A 14703-nucleotide genomic window follows, 5' to 3' on the forward strand; every position below is an offset into this window, starting at 1 on the left:
ATCTAGACAAGTATATGGACACTATCCAAAGCTCTGTTAATCCTAAAGCAGTGAAAACTGAATCTCTGACATTCATCCTTTGTGTCCTCTTAAGGAGTAGGCTACATTTATTACAATGCTGTTTGTTTGTTTTTTGTTTGTTTTTTTGCCAACACATCTGTGTCTGTGTATCATATTTTTGTCTTCTTTGTTTCTATGTCTATTTATATTTACTGTAACGAAGGGGAAAAAAGTATATTCCTAGCGGAAGTGAGGTAATTTTATACAGGAGCGGGTTAGTCCAATCAGCGCTGCCGTCGGGAGCGGAAGTGTGATGGCGGCGGACGGAGAGAGACGCGATGCGCGTGCAGAAAGTAAACAGGAGCAGCGCAACAGCCAGGTTTCACATCACGGTGGACACCGGGATGCATTCAAAGACTGCATTTCCTCTATTATCGAGTCACTCGCTGAGCTTGGCGCAAAGGTTTGTGCAAATATGATGCGCTTTAAACAGGATGTGGAAAGCTGGCATAGTAACGTTAACATGTAGTTTTTTCCCCCACGTAACCAGATCACCATTTTTGTAATATTTTATGGTTTCTCTACAGTAAACCAATACAAATGAATGCATATGTCAATTGTAATATTCCTGCTGAAACACCACCAGCATGAGGTTGTTCTAGCTGATCGTTGCTGGTTTTAATGCCTCTAAAACCAATAAACAGACTAGCCTGACCAGACAGGGAGACTACCTAGGCTGGTTTAGGTTTTCTTTCAGCAGGGATACCCATTAAAAGCAAACGAACAACAATACTTACGAACAACTGACTTTCTCTTGTTTTCCAGTTAAAAGTGGGTGAGAAAGTGTTAAGCATAAGTGCCAATGTCAACGATGTCTCTGAGCTTCAGCCATCTCATGTGTACACCTGTTTACAACAGCACATCTCCAAATTACAGGTAAATAGAACACACAAATAGTGCTATCATGTGCATAAAAAATCATTTAAAAGAAAAAAATGGAAACAAGGCTGAGGAGGATAGACAATGCTTGGGTTACATTTTATTTCTGGTGACAGTAGTAACATTGTACTTACTCAAATAAGTACTGAGTGATATTAATTTACTACATGTACATACTATAATAGAGTTACAGTTAGGGTTTGGTTCAGGGTTAGTTACATGTAATTTGCACATCTATCCCTTACAGCCTCATTTAAAGTTTTGAAAAATTACATTTTGTCCAGAATAAGGTCCATAAGTGGAAATATGTGCAGTCATTATCGCAAAATAAACCCAGAAATCGTTCTCTCCTCCAAAACTGCTTCAAGTTCAGATTACCCCGTTAGGGTTTATTTTGAGATGATGACCAGCCGACTGTACATTATCCCATGTTTGTTTGCCTAAGACATAATTTGTCATTATGAATACACATTGAAAACTGAAAGATGGCACAAGGGACAGAAGAACTGTCTGTGTTTCCACTTCACTTGTCATTAACTTTCTGATTCTTCCAGTCAGTCTCTGAAAATCTGAAGGAAATGGTGGAGTCTGAAAGTCACTCCGATCCAGGCAACAGTGACCGGAAAGAAAGAGCAGATACGTCTGAGCAGATGTTGGTTGACTCGGAGCATGTTGCTCTTACATCTGACCACTGCATTGTCCTTGAGGATCGTAACAAGACTCAAGTCGATGATAATGTGCAGATCAAGGCTGCTAAATCTGAGGTAAAACCTCAAACATAACACCACACAAAATATTGTGTATATAATGTTTATTTGTTTTTATTACATTGTAACTTTATATTCTCACAAATAAGAACTGAAAAAATAGCCTTTGTTTTTATGCTGCATGCAATAAAAGCATTATTTTGTATAATCCATTTAGTTGAACAGTTAAGCTGTTATTGGTTTTATTTGTATTTACCAATGATGATCGTTGGACCAAACATTCAAATTTTGGATTTATTCAAGCAATCTCTTCCCAAGCACAATTAAAGTTGATTGTTTGACAGTCACTATTTACTATTTGCATATAATCTGCCCCAGTTGGCCAGTCATAGGGAGTGTGAATTGCTATCTGTGGACAGACAGTTGAGAATGAATGGAAGGCTCTTTCGCTGCCTGCTTTCCTTCAGAGAGAAACAAATAGCCACCCACTTTGAGAGTCCTATGAGAGGTCCTGGTCCTTGCAACGTTATGAAGTGGATGTTCATTACATGCTGAAATTGCATGTGGGCGAAGGACAAGGAGACCCTCATTTTTATTGCTTATTTATTTACAGTCACTGTAATAAAAGGCCCAAACAAATCACAACTATCTGAAATGGTTGCGTGTGAGAAATATTTTGATTTTGGGAATAATTTTGTCCACTGCGGTCATTTGTTAGTCATGCAGCCCATATGGCCTAGTGTTCCTCATTAAAACTAAACAGCAAAAAAGAAGACCGTGGATTGATTTTTTTTCTTCTTCAATAGCTCATCAGTCTGACCCTCATTGCTCTCTCTCTCTCTCACTCATTTTCTCAGATTGAACGCAGGATATCTGCATTTATAGAGCGCAAACAGCTGGAGATCAATGAAAACAATGTGCGAGAGTTTTGCAACGTGATCGACTGCAATCAGGGTGAGAATGGGGGGTGGTCAGAGAAATACTGCACAGCAATTGCCAATGTTTGTAAGAGTGCTGATTTCTGCGGGCGTGAGGTCAGAATACACACATCATCTAAGACTCAATCCTCCAAATACAACCAGATCTTAAAAGCTCTTTATTTTTACCAAGTCAGGTCATTTGCCTTGGTCATCTATGGAGTGTTTACTATTGTATATGTGCCATTAATCATTAAAGCAGACATTTTATGCTGTTTTTTCTTTTGGTAAATGTATACACAGTATATATATATATATATATATAATTTTTTGCAGAAACTCTACAAACTAACATTCTTTTCCCGTGTGGTCTATAGAAGACAGCTGTGCAAGAACTGATGCAGTCTTCACACCATATCCTGGTTTCAAGAGTCACGTCAAAGGTTAAACGCTTGTTCATTCTCATTATATTGAAACTGAAGTCTGCTGTTCAAATTTTTGGGGTCAGTAAGATTTTTTAGTTTGAAAGAAATTAATACTTTTATTTATGCATTAAAGTAATCATAGTTACATTTATAATGTTACAAAAGATTTAAATAAATGTTGTTGTTTTTTAAAACTTACTATTCATCAAAGAATCCTGAAAAAATGTATCACTGTTTCCACAAAATATTAAGCAGCACAATTTTCAATGTGAGAATAATAATAAATGTTTCCTGAGGAGCAAATATCATATTAAAATTATTTCTGAAGGATCATGTGACACTGAAGACTGGAGCAATGATGCTTAAAATTCAGCTTTGCCATCACGGGAGTAAATTATATTTTAAAGTATATTAAAATAATAAAAGGTTTTCAAATTGTAATAATATTTCACATTATTGCTGTTTACTGTATTTTGGACCAAATATATGTAGCCAACTTGATCGTTCGAGAATTTCACAAACATAATTTGTTTTTGTTTTTAAAAACGTTTTTTTACAGTAGTGTACTTTTTTTACGTGTATATATATACATGTTCAAAACAGAAATTTTGCTGTGGGAAATAATGGTAGTAAATATATATTTTTTAAATTTTTTTTATTAAAATATGAAATGATTATACACTGTGTTTAGTGTTTCAAGTCAGGTCACTTTCATTTATATAGCACTTTTAACAATATAGATTGTTTCAAAATAGCTTTACAGTGATAATAGGAAATTAAAGTAACAAAGATTGTTTTGGCTTGACCGCAGCTTTAGAATAAAGTTATTGTCTAGCTAAAGTTTTGATTGATTCACTTCCGTCGCAAAGATCATTAGTAATTAACTTAGGGGCCGCTAACACGACATCGTTCTAACAGAAAACCCTTAATGCGATCCGGCCACTCATTTACACAGAGAGACTAGTTTGACACTTCAGGATGCAATGTCATCGTGTCCAGACGCAGGCCCTTCATCAGATCCGGATACGGCCTGGATCCGGCGGACTGCTGTAAACCTCGGGATAAACAGAGAGACTAATATTAATATTAGCGACGCCATGATGTAACAAGTCTTATGATGTAAAAAGTGCATCAGGATTTATGGGAAGTGTGCCCGGTTCCAGCTGACCTAATCTATGCAGTCTAACATTGAATTATAGAAGTCTATCTGTTATGTGTATGGTAGGGCAAAGAGGTGTGTTTTTCATCTAGATTTGAACTGACAGACTGTGCCTGCTTCCCGGACAATGTTAGGAAGATTGTTCCAAAGTTTTGGTGCTAAATAGGAAAAGGATCTACGGCGGTAGAAAACAGTTGATTTTGACCAGCTGTAGTTTGTTTATTAAGCGTGCAGGTCAACCACCCAGTAGAGCATTACAATAATCTAGCCTTGATGTCATAAACGCATGAACTAACTGTTCCGCATTTGTCATTGAGAGCATATGACGTAATTTAGATATATTTTTAAGATGGAAAAATGCGGTTTTACTGATACTAGACACGTGACTTTCAAATGAAAGATAGGTATCAAAGAGCACACCCACACACACACACACACACAGGTTCCTAACTGACGACAAAGACTTGACTCAGCAGCAATCTAGTATGTGAGGACGTTTATTGTTCAATACTTAGAATCTGTATTTTCAGAAGTAAGTAGTAGGAAATTACTAGTCATCCAGTTTTTTACATCAGCTATGCATTCCGTTAATTTTGTGAATTGGTAGGTTTCGTCAGGGCGTGAAGAAATATAGAGCTGAGTATCATCAGCATAACAGTGAAAACTAATGCCATGCTTCCTAATGATATCTCCTAAGGGTAGCATGTACAGAGTGAACAGCAGCGGTCCTAGTACTGAGCCTTGTGGTACGCCATACTGAACTTTTGATCGATAAGACATCTCTTCATTTACTGCTACAAACTGATTACGGTCAGATAAGTATGATTTAAACCATGCTAATGCAATTCCACTAATGCCGACATAATTTCAAGTCTATTTAAAACAATGTTGTGATTAATGGTATCAAATTAATGCAGCACTAAGATCAAGTATCACTAATAGAGAGATACAACCACGATCAGATGATAAGAGCAAATAATTTGTGACTCTTAATGAGAGCCGTCTCAGTACTATGGTATACGGTCTAAATCCTGACTGAAAATCCTCGCAGATACCATTTCTTTCTAAGAAGGAACATAGTTGTGAAGATTCATTTTCTAGTATCTTTGACAGAAAAGGTAGATTCAAGATCGGCCTGTAATTGACTAATTCTGTAGGATCAAGTTGGGTTTTTTGAACAAGCGGTTTAATCATAGCCATCTTAAAGGTTTTTGGTACGTATCCTAATGACAAAGATGAATTAATGATATTAAGAAAAGGATCTATGACCTCTGGAAGCATCTCTTTCAATAGCTTAGTCAGTATAGGGTCTAACATACATGTTGTCGATTTGTCCATTCTAGACTAATAATATCTGGATGATCTGTCGATTTGTGGAGCATTAATTGCTGTTTGTTTGCTATTGCAGTGACACGTGTTATAAATACATACGGACCTCAAACCAGAGGGGCACTTTCTGAGTTAGGAGACCAGCAGCAGGGAACCATCAGCCGAGACTGTGGAAACCCCGTCATCGAGGAGAGGCTCCATAACATGGAATCTCACCTGAAACTTCCACCAGGTAAGTGGGATCAATAGAAGAGCTTTAGGAAGTTCAATGTCTTAAAGGGGCTATTTGTAAGAATTTTCATATATATTTATATATTTTTGTATTGCCAATGTGTCAACAGCTTGAAATGAGAACTTCCCCGACTACCTAGGTTATCTGAAAGCCTGTATACGGATTTCTTTTGAGAAGGACTCTGGCGGTCTTTGCCAGGTGTGCCGAATGTGACTTTACGCGCACCCAAAAGCCTCTCTTCCATTCTATGAAACGGGTGGTTATGTTCATGATAATGCTGAAAGAGATATTCTGTACTGTCATGTTAATGTGACATGCACAATATATTGCTGTAAAGGTATTTTCAAAGTATTTTTACTTCTAAGCAAAAAACGAAAAAGGACTTCGCTATGAGTAGATATATGGCCTCGAATCACGTCCACGTGCACAAGTGCGATCATGTGCAATAAGTTGCTGGATGCAGTTCACTTAATAGCCACCGGTCTCACTAATAACACAGGTTTCTGAATTCTACATATAGCACCTTTAATGTATTAGACATTGTATTTAATTAGACTATTTTTCGTAGTCCTAAGTGTGTGCTGACAGGTAAATGCTAGTTTGTTGTGTAACTCTACTGTATCTGTCTTTCAGTAGGTCCAGTTCCTCAAAGCGTTTATCAGCGGCTAAAGAAACTTGAAGATCGAATTCTGGAGCTTGAGGGTCTTTCGCCAGAGTACTTCCACTCCACAGTAAGTGGTGGGAAAAGAGAGATAGAGAGTATGTGTGTGTCTGTGTCCTTGTTTGTAGGAGGAGTGGATGATCAGATATTGAATTAGTTTGTTCATCTTAGTGTTTTCTTTCTACAAGTTCCATGCTCTTTGAACATCCACAGTAGCTTATGAACACAGAGAACTAGGTATTAGGTGATTTTGATTGGGAGTTTTTTTTTCCTCTTTTTTTTTTATTAATCACAACATCAAAGACTATTGTTACGATCCGTTTCAAGTCTAGGGGCTGAAAAGGAAGGTAACAAAAATGCGGGGAGAGAGTGAAAGAACTCTCGTCTCCAGGTCCCAGGACAAGCACAAATTACAATGACACGAGTTTATAAAGTAAAAAGATTTCACAAGTTTTATTTTACATAATCAGTGGGATATAAAAAAGGTAGAACTTCAGGAGAGGAAAAGGCGAAAACAACAAACAAAAGGATTTCTTACTAAATGTTTTTAGAAATAACTTGCCTAGCTTCAAAAATAAAATAAACCAGAACACAAACACTTCCCTTACTTCCTCTCTATATAACACAGGAGAAAACTGAATCTTAAATAAAATGGCATCCACCTCCCTACAAATTATATTAGTTAAAATAAATCAAACAGTATTTTAAGTTAGAAGAAAACTCTAGTTAGATGTTAACTACAAGCACAAGGTTACCACCAAGTCACACAGAAGTTAGCACACAGCATACCTTCTTTTCGTTCACTAAACCACTATAACTGACACCACAAACACCATTAAATCAACAAGTGCTGGGACCAGAAGATGACCGTCTCTCAGAGGAAAGCCTCAGGCTACGTTTACACATAGCCGGGTATTTAGAAAAACAAATATCCCCCCCCCCCTCTCTGTTTTCAATATTAACATCGTGCACACAACCCGCATAAATACGGCACGAGCGCCATCATAACTATGCCAAACCTATGGGCGGCAGTGTAGGGAGAAGGATAAAGCCATGCAAGCCAATCAGAATCCTCAGAATCGAGAAGAGAGAACCTAAAACCCCTTTTCTCCCAGTTGACACGGCAACACATAACCGGCGTTCTCAGAAATCTCCACTTTGGCCGGAGTTTTTAGAAATAATCGTTTTCTGTGATAAAAACGGGATTTTCGTGTAAATGAGAGGCCAAACCGCAGGGAAATATCTGCTTTTTCCCTTCGTGTAAACAGGGCCTCAGTCTCTCTCTTGGGTTGGAACTCTCTGGGTTCTTATATACACTGCTCCACTCACACCTTAACGAGCTGGAACACACATCAGGTGGCACTCCCAAACCTGTGAAGTGGATAGTGGGAGGAGCAACAAGGAAAGAGAATACAGAGAGACAAGCACAATAACAGCAAATAAAACTCATGCGTGCCTTGGGACCAGGGCCTGAAGTTAACTTTTTTGACCACCTGCCACAGTAACTTTACACCAGACAATTTTTTTTTTTTTGCCTCATAAAGGTGAAAAATAGAAATCACACAAACATTGTTCTTTAACTTGTAAGAATACACATTTTAGTGCTGTCAAGTTATTAACGAAATCATTATAAGTAATAATAACTCTTAAGGGGGTCGCACACCAGATGCGTCACGCAGAACCACGTCTTTAAAATTCGAATACATTATTTTCTATCAGTGTACACACACCAGCGGCGCCACTCGGCGTCTGTCCGCGGCGCCCAGCAACAGCTAAGGACCTTGTTCAAAATTCTGCCGCACCACAGAGCGCCGTTTACATAGTTTTACATTAAATGTACATTTATTTGTCTCAAATCAGAATCAGAATCAGAAAGAGCTTTATTGCCAAGTGTGCTTGCACACACAAGGAATTTGTTTTGGTACTGAGGCTTCCAGTGGACATATACAAATACAAATACAACATGAAACATAATACTACAAATTATAAGAATAAAAAAAATAAAAATATAAATATATGAGAATAAAACTATCACAGTTGGGTTTAGTCAGAATAGACATTTAGAGATTATGAACCTATTTACAGTGTTTTGAATCGTCGTTAATGTATATACTGACTTCACCCTGTGCTTCAATATACATTTAGTTTTACATGCATTCACAGAAATCAGCTGCTTGAATGAAAATTGCTGATGTTATCGGACAGACGCAAAAAAACAACAACTAATGAATCACTCAATTCTCATTGGCTACCCGCCAACGTGGCAGGTAGATTGACAGTTTTACCCGCCAATTGCAAAATTCACCCACATTTGGCGCGTGGTCAGGTGTTAATTTCAGGCCCTGCTTGGGACGTAACACTGTATTCCACTGTCTAATCACACAGTGTGTTTGTATTCTAAAAGATTAATAGATAAAAATATCTAACAAGAACATAAGCTTGTAAATATGCCACTGGAGTTCCTGCCTAAAAGGAAAATTTGTCAAATTTTATACTTAAGAATTAATCTAAAGATTAAAACTTTCACATACAAAGTGATATTCATTCAAATTTATAATGATGTTTTGCGATATTAGTAAAAAATTTACTGAATTCAATAAAATCTAATTCAATTGCATTGTTTAAAGTCTAACTTTGCCGATTTTCAACCCGCTTTGTATTGCTGCCGCAAGAGTGGTCTTTAACGAGCACACTCTCCTCATAACACACTCTACCTCTCCTCATAAAATTGCACTGGATGCCAATTGCCGTTCACGTCAATTCAAGGCACTGATGTTTGCCTATAGAACAGCCACTGGCTCTACACTCCTTTACCTAGACTCACTAATTCAGACCTATGTGCCCTCCAAAATCTTGAATTCTGCAAGTGAACGATGCCTTGTGGTGCAAAGAGGCACAAAATCTCTTTCAGAGACCTTCACCCTGACTGCTCCCTGCTGGTGGAATGTAGGGCTGGGTATTGTTAGGAATTTCACAATTCGATTCGATTTCGATTCTTGAGGCTTCGATTCGATATTGATTTATTAGCTTAGATATCGATTCAATAATTAGTAAATACACAAGTAATTAATTACCTGAGTATATTTTTAAATAATGTGTGCAGTATTACCAATGTTTAAGAACAAATTGACCCCAGCATGTTTCCTGTCATGGTTTATTTAGCAGAACAAACTGTATAATATTGTACATGCGTTGAATACAAACCACAACTGTAACAAACAGGTGCTTTATTAACACCTCTAAAGTGCATGTAACTGTAATAAAAAGTATATTTCTTTCTTCCTATACATTCAAGTTATAAAAGAAATGTAAACAGAAACACAAAATGTGGATACTCATAAAAAAAATGCGCTTCGTGAGGCACACGCGCGCACATTTGCACACACAAGCAAGGACTCTGCCTCTCTGTCGTGCGCGCACTACGCGGTCTGGAGCTCGCGAGCTCTAGATTTCGGGAGATTTGAACTAATTTGCGTACATCAGGGAGCCGCTATCAATTTGCGGGAGACTCCCGGAGACTTGTTGTTGTTCTTATTATCATTTAGGGGGGCTTAGGAACATTTTGGGGTAGCTTCAGCCCCCCTAAAATAGGCCTAACGACGTCCCTGGTTGGTGGTGCAGGCTTGAACGGAGTGCAGCTCATAGACATCATATCGAGACTAGATCCCCAATTGGCTGCTGTGGCGCAAGAAATGCGGCCGCCATCTTAAACCGGTCATACTCCTATTTGCGTTGCATAGCAGCAGTAGATGCCAGAGCCGTGTGCAGCATATTCCTGCTCAAATCGGCGGACCATCACTCGGGGATTACTTTTTACAAGTAGGATTTAACATTTAACATTACCGTACTATTGGTTGTATTTTGTGAACAAAATATTCAATGTGTCCTGTATCGTAGCTACGTGTATGACCTTTGCAGCAAAAAACCCGCGTGAAAATCAGTTCGGTATTCAGTGAGATGTGATTAATTAAATGCGCTGGCGGCTCATTGCACCTGCCAAACAGATTACACTGAGCGGAGCGGGTGACCGGTTTAAGATGGCGGCCCCACGGCTCGTCCGCGCCAATAGGCAGTAGCGGTCGATAGGGCGTCTATCTATATGATGTCTATGGTGCAGCTACTGTCCGTCATCTTGCTGTTTTGGTAAAGCGCGTCTTGTACAACGCTGAACGCTCTCACTAGAGTGTTGCCCACAGCGCCGCCACTGGCCGGTGGGCTGAATCGATTCATAGGATTTGATCAATCGATATTGAATTTAGAAACAAATAGTTGCAATGCAATGATGAATCGATATTTTTACCCAGCCCAAGTGGAATGACCTATCTAGCTCAACCTGAGCTGCTGAGTCAGCCATTTTCAAGAAACGACTGAAGATGCATCTTTTTCACCAACACTTGATCCATTAAAAAACAACAAACTTTTGAAGTAGTGCAAGAAGGGTTTCCCATACGTTCATTTATTTGTGGCGGCCCACACCAATATCAACGCTGATTGCCACACATTGATTTTCGATTGTTTTTTTATTTTTTTACTAAGCCTATTTAAAATCATATTTGATTGCAGAGCGCCGTAGCGCATTCGCGCAGCACTACCTCTCGCTCCTCCGTCTCTCTCTCACACTCACTCGTACCTCTCGCGCTCTCAATGTCAATGTTGGAGACCCAGCTTTAAAAAAAGTTATTACCCAGCATACAAGGAGCCTAGCTAATAAGGAGAGCTAAGTTATTGTTACAATACAGCTGGATTTTCGAGGTTAGCACGCTGTATATAGCTGGTAGTCAATATCGATGCACGCGCGCCACAGTTACACTGTCATTCTGTGGGAAACACTGACAAGTGTAGGTCAGGGGGGAAAGAATGCAAAAAAAAAGATATGACCTCTTATGACCCTTTTTTTGTGCCATTAGACCGAGTTTGTGTCACTGGTTCCTCTGTTTGTTTCTACACTGACTATCTGTTACGCTGAAGACTTCTCACTTACGCGTTTCCTTCTGCGCTCACGACAGTCGGCCAGAGAGTTCTTCAAAACCATTAAAAGCTGATATGAGTGATATTTTTTCCCTTCACTTCAGAATTTGTTATCCCTGTCAGATTGTAGCCCATCAAAGTTAGCTGAGTAAGTGCTCTTGAACCATTTCTACGCCTCCTCACACCAGCTTCACTTAGTTCAGTGCTGGGCTGAAAGCTAGCTGATTTCCATGTCCTTTACAATCTGTGTGTGTGTGTCTGTGTGTGCATATTGCCTGTAAAGTGGGACTTTGAGTGCCGTCAAATATGCTGATCTTCTTAGTTTGTAGCGCAGCTTTCAGCAAGTCGAATGAATTAATTGAACTCTGCTGACCAGGGTGAGCGGATATCATGCATCTGCCAAGTGGATCCATATGCACACTGAAAAGTGATTAAAATGAATAAAAAGAGATGGACAGAATAAACGAAAGGGCCATTGGGTGACAGAAAGAATCCCGATGGCCCCCACTTAATACTATTAATCAGTGTAAGTCTATAGCAGCTCGGGTCTGTTGGCGGTGATTGAGTGATGTGTTTCATACTCTAATCATGTGCCGTTTCTGTCCACTTATGGGTGTCCTTGGTTCAATTTATTGTTTTGGTTGCCATTAAATCCCCTCCCCTATTTTCATTATTTTTTTCTATGGAAAAACAGAACATGTAAGAGTCTGATATTGAAATAAATGCTTTGCCGTTTTGTTGAATGACGACTCATGTGCATCGTTCATATAAATCCGCATTCATTTCATGCTTTCATTTCCTTTTTCCCCACAGAATTACTCACACAAACGACCTAAAGCCTCCATGTCGCAGGTAAGTTCCATTACTGATGCATTTGTGTATTCATTGAGGCAAAAATAAAGAAGGTCCTGCTGTTCAGCGAGAACATTTTAGCTGATGAAAACGTTCTTGTTTTCACAGAACTACAGTCTCGCTGAGCTAGATGGGAAGATAAGTGCTGTCAAAGCTGCCTTGATGAAGAAAACCAGCGAGTTCCAACCCACAGACGCAGAAGACTTTCCATACTGACACGTGGACCTTTGCTTTAAATGTTTTCTACCTTCTCTTAATGAGTTAGATCTTTACTTTTGGTCATGTATAGATCTGTGATAATCATAGATTTCAAAGATTTAGAATTTATGTGTCACTGAATATTTTATATCTGTAAAAATGTACATGTTTTGCTTTGTCATACATATGTGTTGTTTACTTTTTTGGACTCCATTTATGTGAATAAAACTAATTCCTGCAGTTTTATTTGTGCATATGTTCCTTGCCCCCCCGTTTTCACATACAGTCCAGTAACTTTCTAAAAATAAAATAAAAATCCTCAGATGTTATGTATTTGGTTGTGTACAATTCATTTTTAGGGGCTTATACTGTACATAAAAAAAAAATCATACACAAATTTACGTTACAGTAAATGATCTGCAAGGTAGTTATAAGGACTTATAAGAGCTCACCATGTTATATTGTGTAGTTTCTGTCAAAACATTAACTATATTAATATTTATATTAATGTGCTGTACGGTTACAGCTAATTGTAAGCCCAAATTATGACAAAATATTTATTTTTCGAGAAATGCGGAAAATTCTGGATATTTGGCTGTACAAGACATTTGAAGAACAATCCTTATACAACTATGCCAGCGAAGGGTCCATGAATATGTTAACGTTAAACCGATCTATGATTATTACGTGTGATTGAGGGTAGAGGTGACTGCTTAGAGAATATGTGGATGTGATTGCAAACGGCAGGCAGTGTGAGCAGACAGCAGTAGCTGCCGTGACTCACAGCTTTCTCTAGCCTCGCAATGCAGTTTTTTTTTTAGAATTTAAAAGTGACAATTTTTTTTAAAGTTAACTGAATTATCTTTGATTTAAGACTAAATGAATCAATCAAGGGGTTTATAAATTCATAATTGTTTTTTTTTTTAACTTTGAAGTGTTTGATCATAGAAAATGAAAAGGATAGTTCACCAAAAGATTTGCTCGCACTCTGTCGCTCCAAAACTGTATGATTTTTATTATGCGACAATCGTGTAAAGTATTTGAGTAAATGTAATTAGTTACTGTACTTAGATATCTTTTCAGCTACTTTGTACTTTGACTAAGTATAAAGGATATTAGCAACTTTTTTCTTTACTTGACTACATTTTTTAATAAGTATATTTATTCTTTAAAAAAAAAAGGATTGGTAGAGACGTGGGTGCTTTTCTTTATTGTATCTAGTTTTCTCCTGTTTAAGTTAGGGAGTTTTTTCTTTTCTTGAGTAGCCTAGTTAGTTTCCCCCGTAATAGTTATAGGGTTTATGTTTGTTATTTTTCCATTACCCTCTCTTGAAGTCTTGAAAAACTCCCACGTCCATAAGAATAAAACCTCTTGGTTCTTCTTGAGTTTGTCTTGGGTTATTCTTGTTAAAGTATTGGGGTTGGGAGCTGAACCTTGCTGCCTCCACACATCACACCATTTTTGTTTCTTTTATTTTATTCTGTTACACATTCCTTCAAACCCTAGACTAAATAGGAACGTAACACTCCAATACATTTGTGATGGCTAATGCAATAAGTCGTTACAATTTGCATGGCACCTATCTATTTTTTTTTTTTAAAGAAGTGATATCACAATCAACAGGGCATTGAAGGTACTATGTCTTGTGTGTTTTGCCCTTACCCACACAAACTTGACAACACCGCTAAAATGGGAGTGCATTAGCATTAGCATGTAGTTGCTAATTCGCAGGTGTTTCATACATGAGGTGAAGACATGCAGCCGTTAATGAGTCCCAAACAGCATGTCCAGTCCAAGTAGCCGCTGACTTTTCTAAGGTTTTAATTATAGTTGACGTTTTAAGAGACCTTTTTGAAGGATATTGGTTTTTTGTATGATTTTTTTTTTTTTGAGCACTTGAAGCTTAACTGAGACTTGAGTGTCTGTAAACGTTTAAGAGGCTTTTGTGTCAATTGCAATATTGAGGTGTTCAGTTTCATTTCGATTTTAGAAAATAAACAGGTGATTGCTCTCCACAAAAATCAACTGTTTCTTGTTTTTCACTGGCATGTCTCTTATGTGTTGAGAACTAGTGCATCTCTGTGTCTACATTTAGTACAAGTAAAATAGGCCTACTGAAGTACTGTTAAAATAAGATTTTCTAAGACTTTTACTCAAGCGGTATTGAAATGAGTGACTTTTAACTTGTAATGGACTCACTTTAACTGTAAGGTATCTCTACTTTTACTTAAGTATGGTGTTAGGTTTTTTTTGTATGGAAGTCAATGCTCAAAAACATTCTTCACAATATCTGGACCCACTTTATATTAAGTGGCT

General features: G+C 38.0%; 1 protein-coding gene across 2 annotated transcripts; it reads left to right on the forward strand.

Annotated features, from left to right (window-relative positions):
- The first annotated feature begins 280 nt into the window (after positions 1 to 280).
- Positions 281 to 14408, forward strand: mbip (MAP3K12 binding inhibitory protein 1). Of its 2 annotated transcripts, none has more exons than XM_077240156.1 (9): positions 281 to 463; positions 826 to 936; positions 1494 to 1703; positions 2504 to 2600; positions 2941 to 3006; positions 5556 to 5708; positions 6342 to 6439; positions 12151 to 12189; positions 12298 to 14408. In XM_077240156.1, exons 1-9 carry the CDS (start codon positions 314 to 316, stop codon positions 12403 to 12405), a joined length of 1032 nt encoding a protein of 343 aa, XP_077096271.1. In that variant the 5' UTR covers positions 281 to 313; the 3' UTR covers positions 12406 to 14408. The 2 variants fall into 2 exon arrangements, with proteins under 2 accessions (XP_077096271.1, XP_077096272.1); XM_077240157.1 differs by having other exon boundaries at positions 6345 to 6439.
- Positions 14409 to 14703: the final 295 nt, after the last annotated feature.

This window comes from Siphateles boraxobius, unplaced genomic scaffold (assembly GCF_051911475.1).
Source record: "Siphateles boraxobius isolate OS27281-9 unplaced genomic scaffold, OSU_SipBor_1 22, whole genome shotgun sequence".
Classification (NCBI taxonomy): domain Eukaryota; kingdom Metazoa; phylum Chordata; class Actinopteri; order Cypriniformes; family Leuciscidae; genus Siphateles; species Siphateles boraxobius.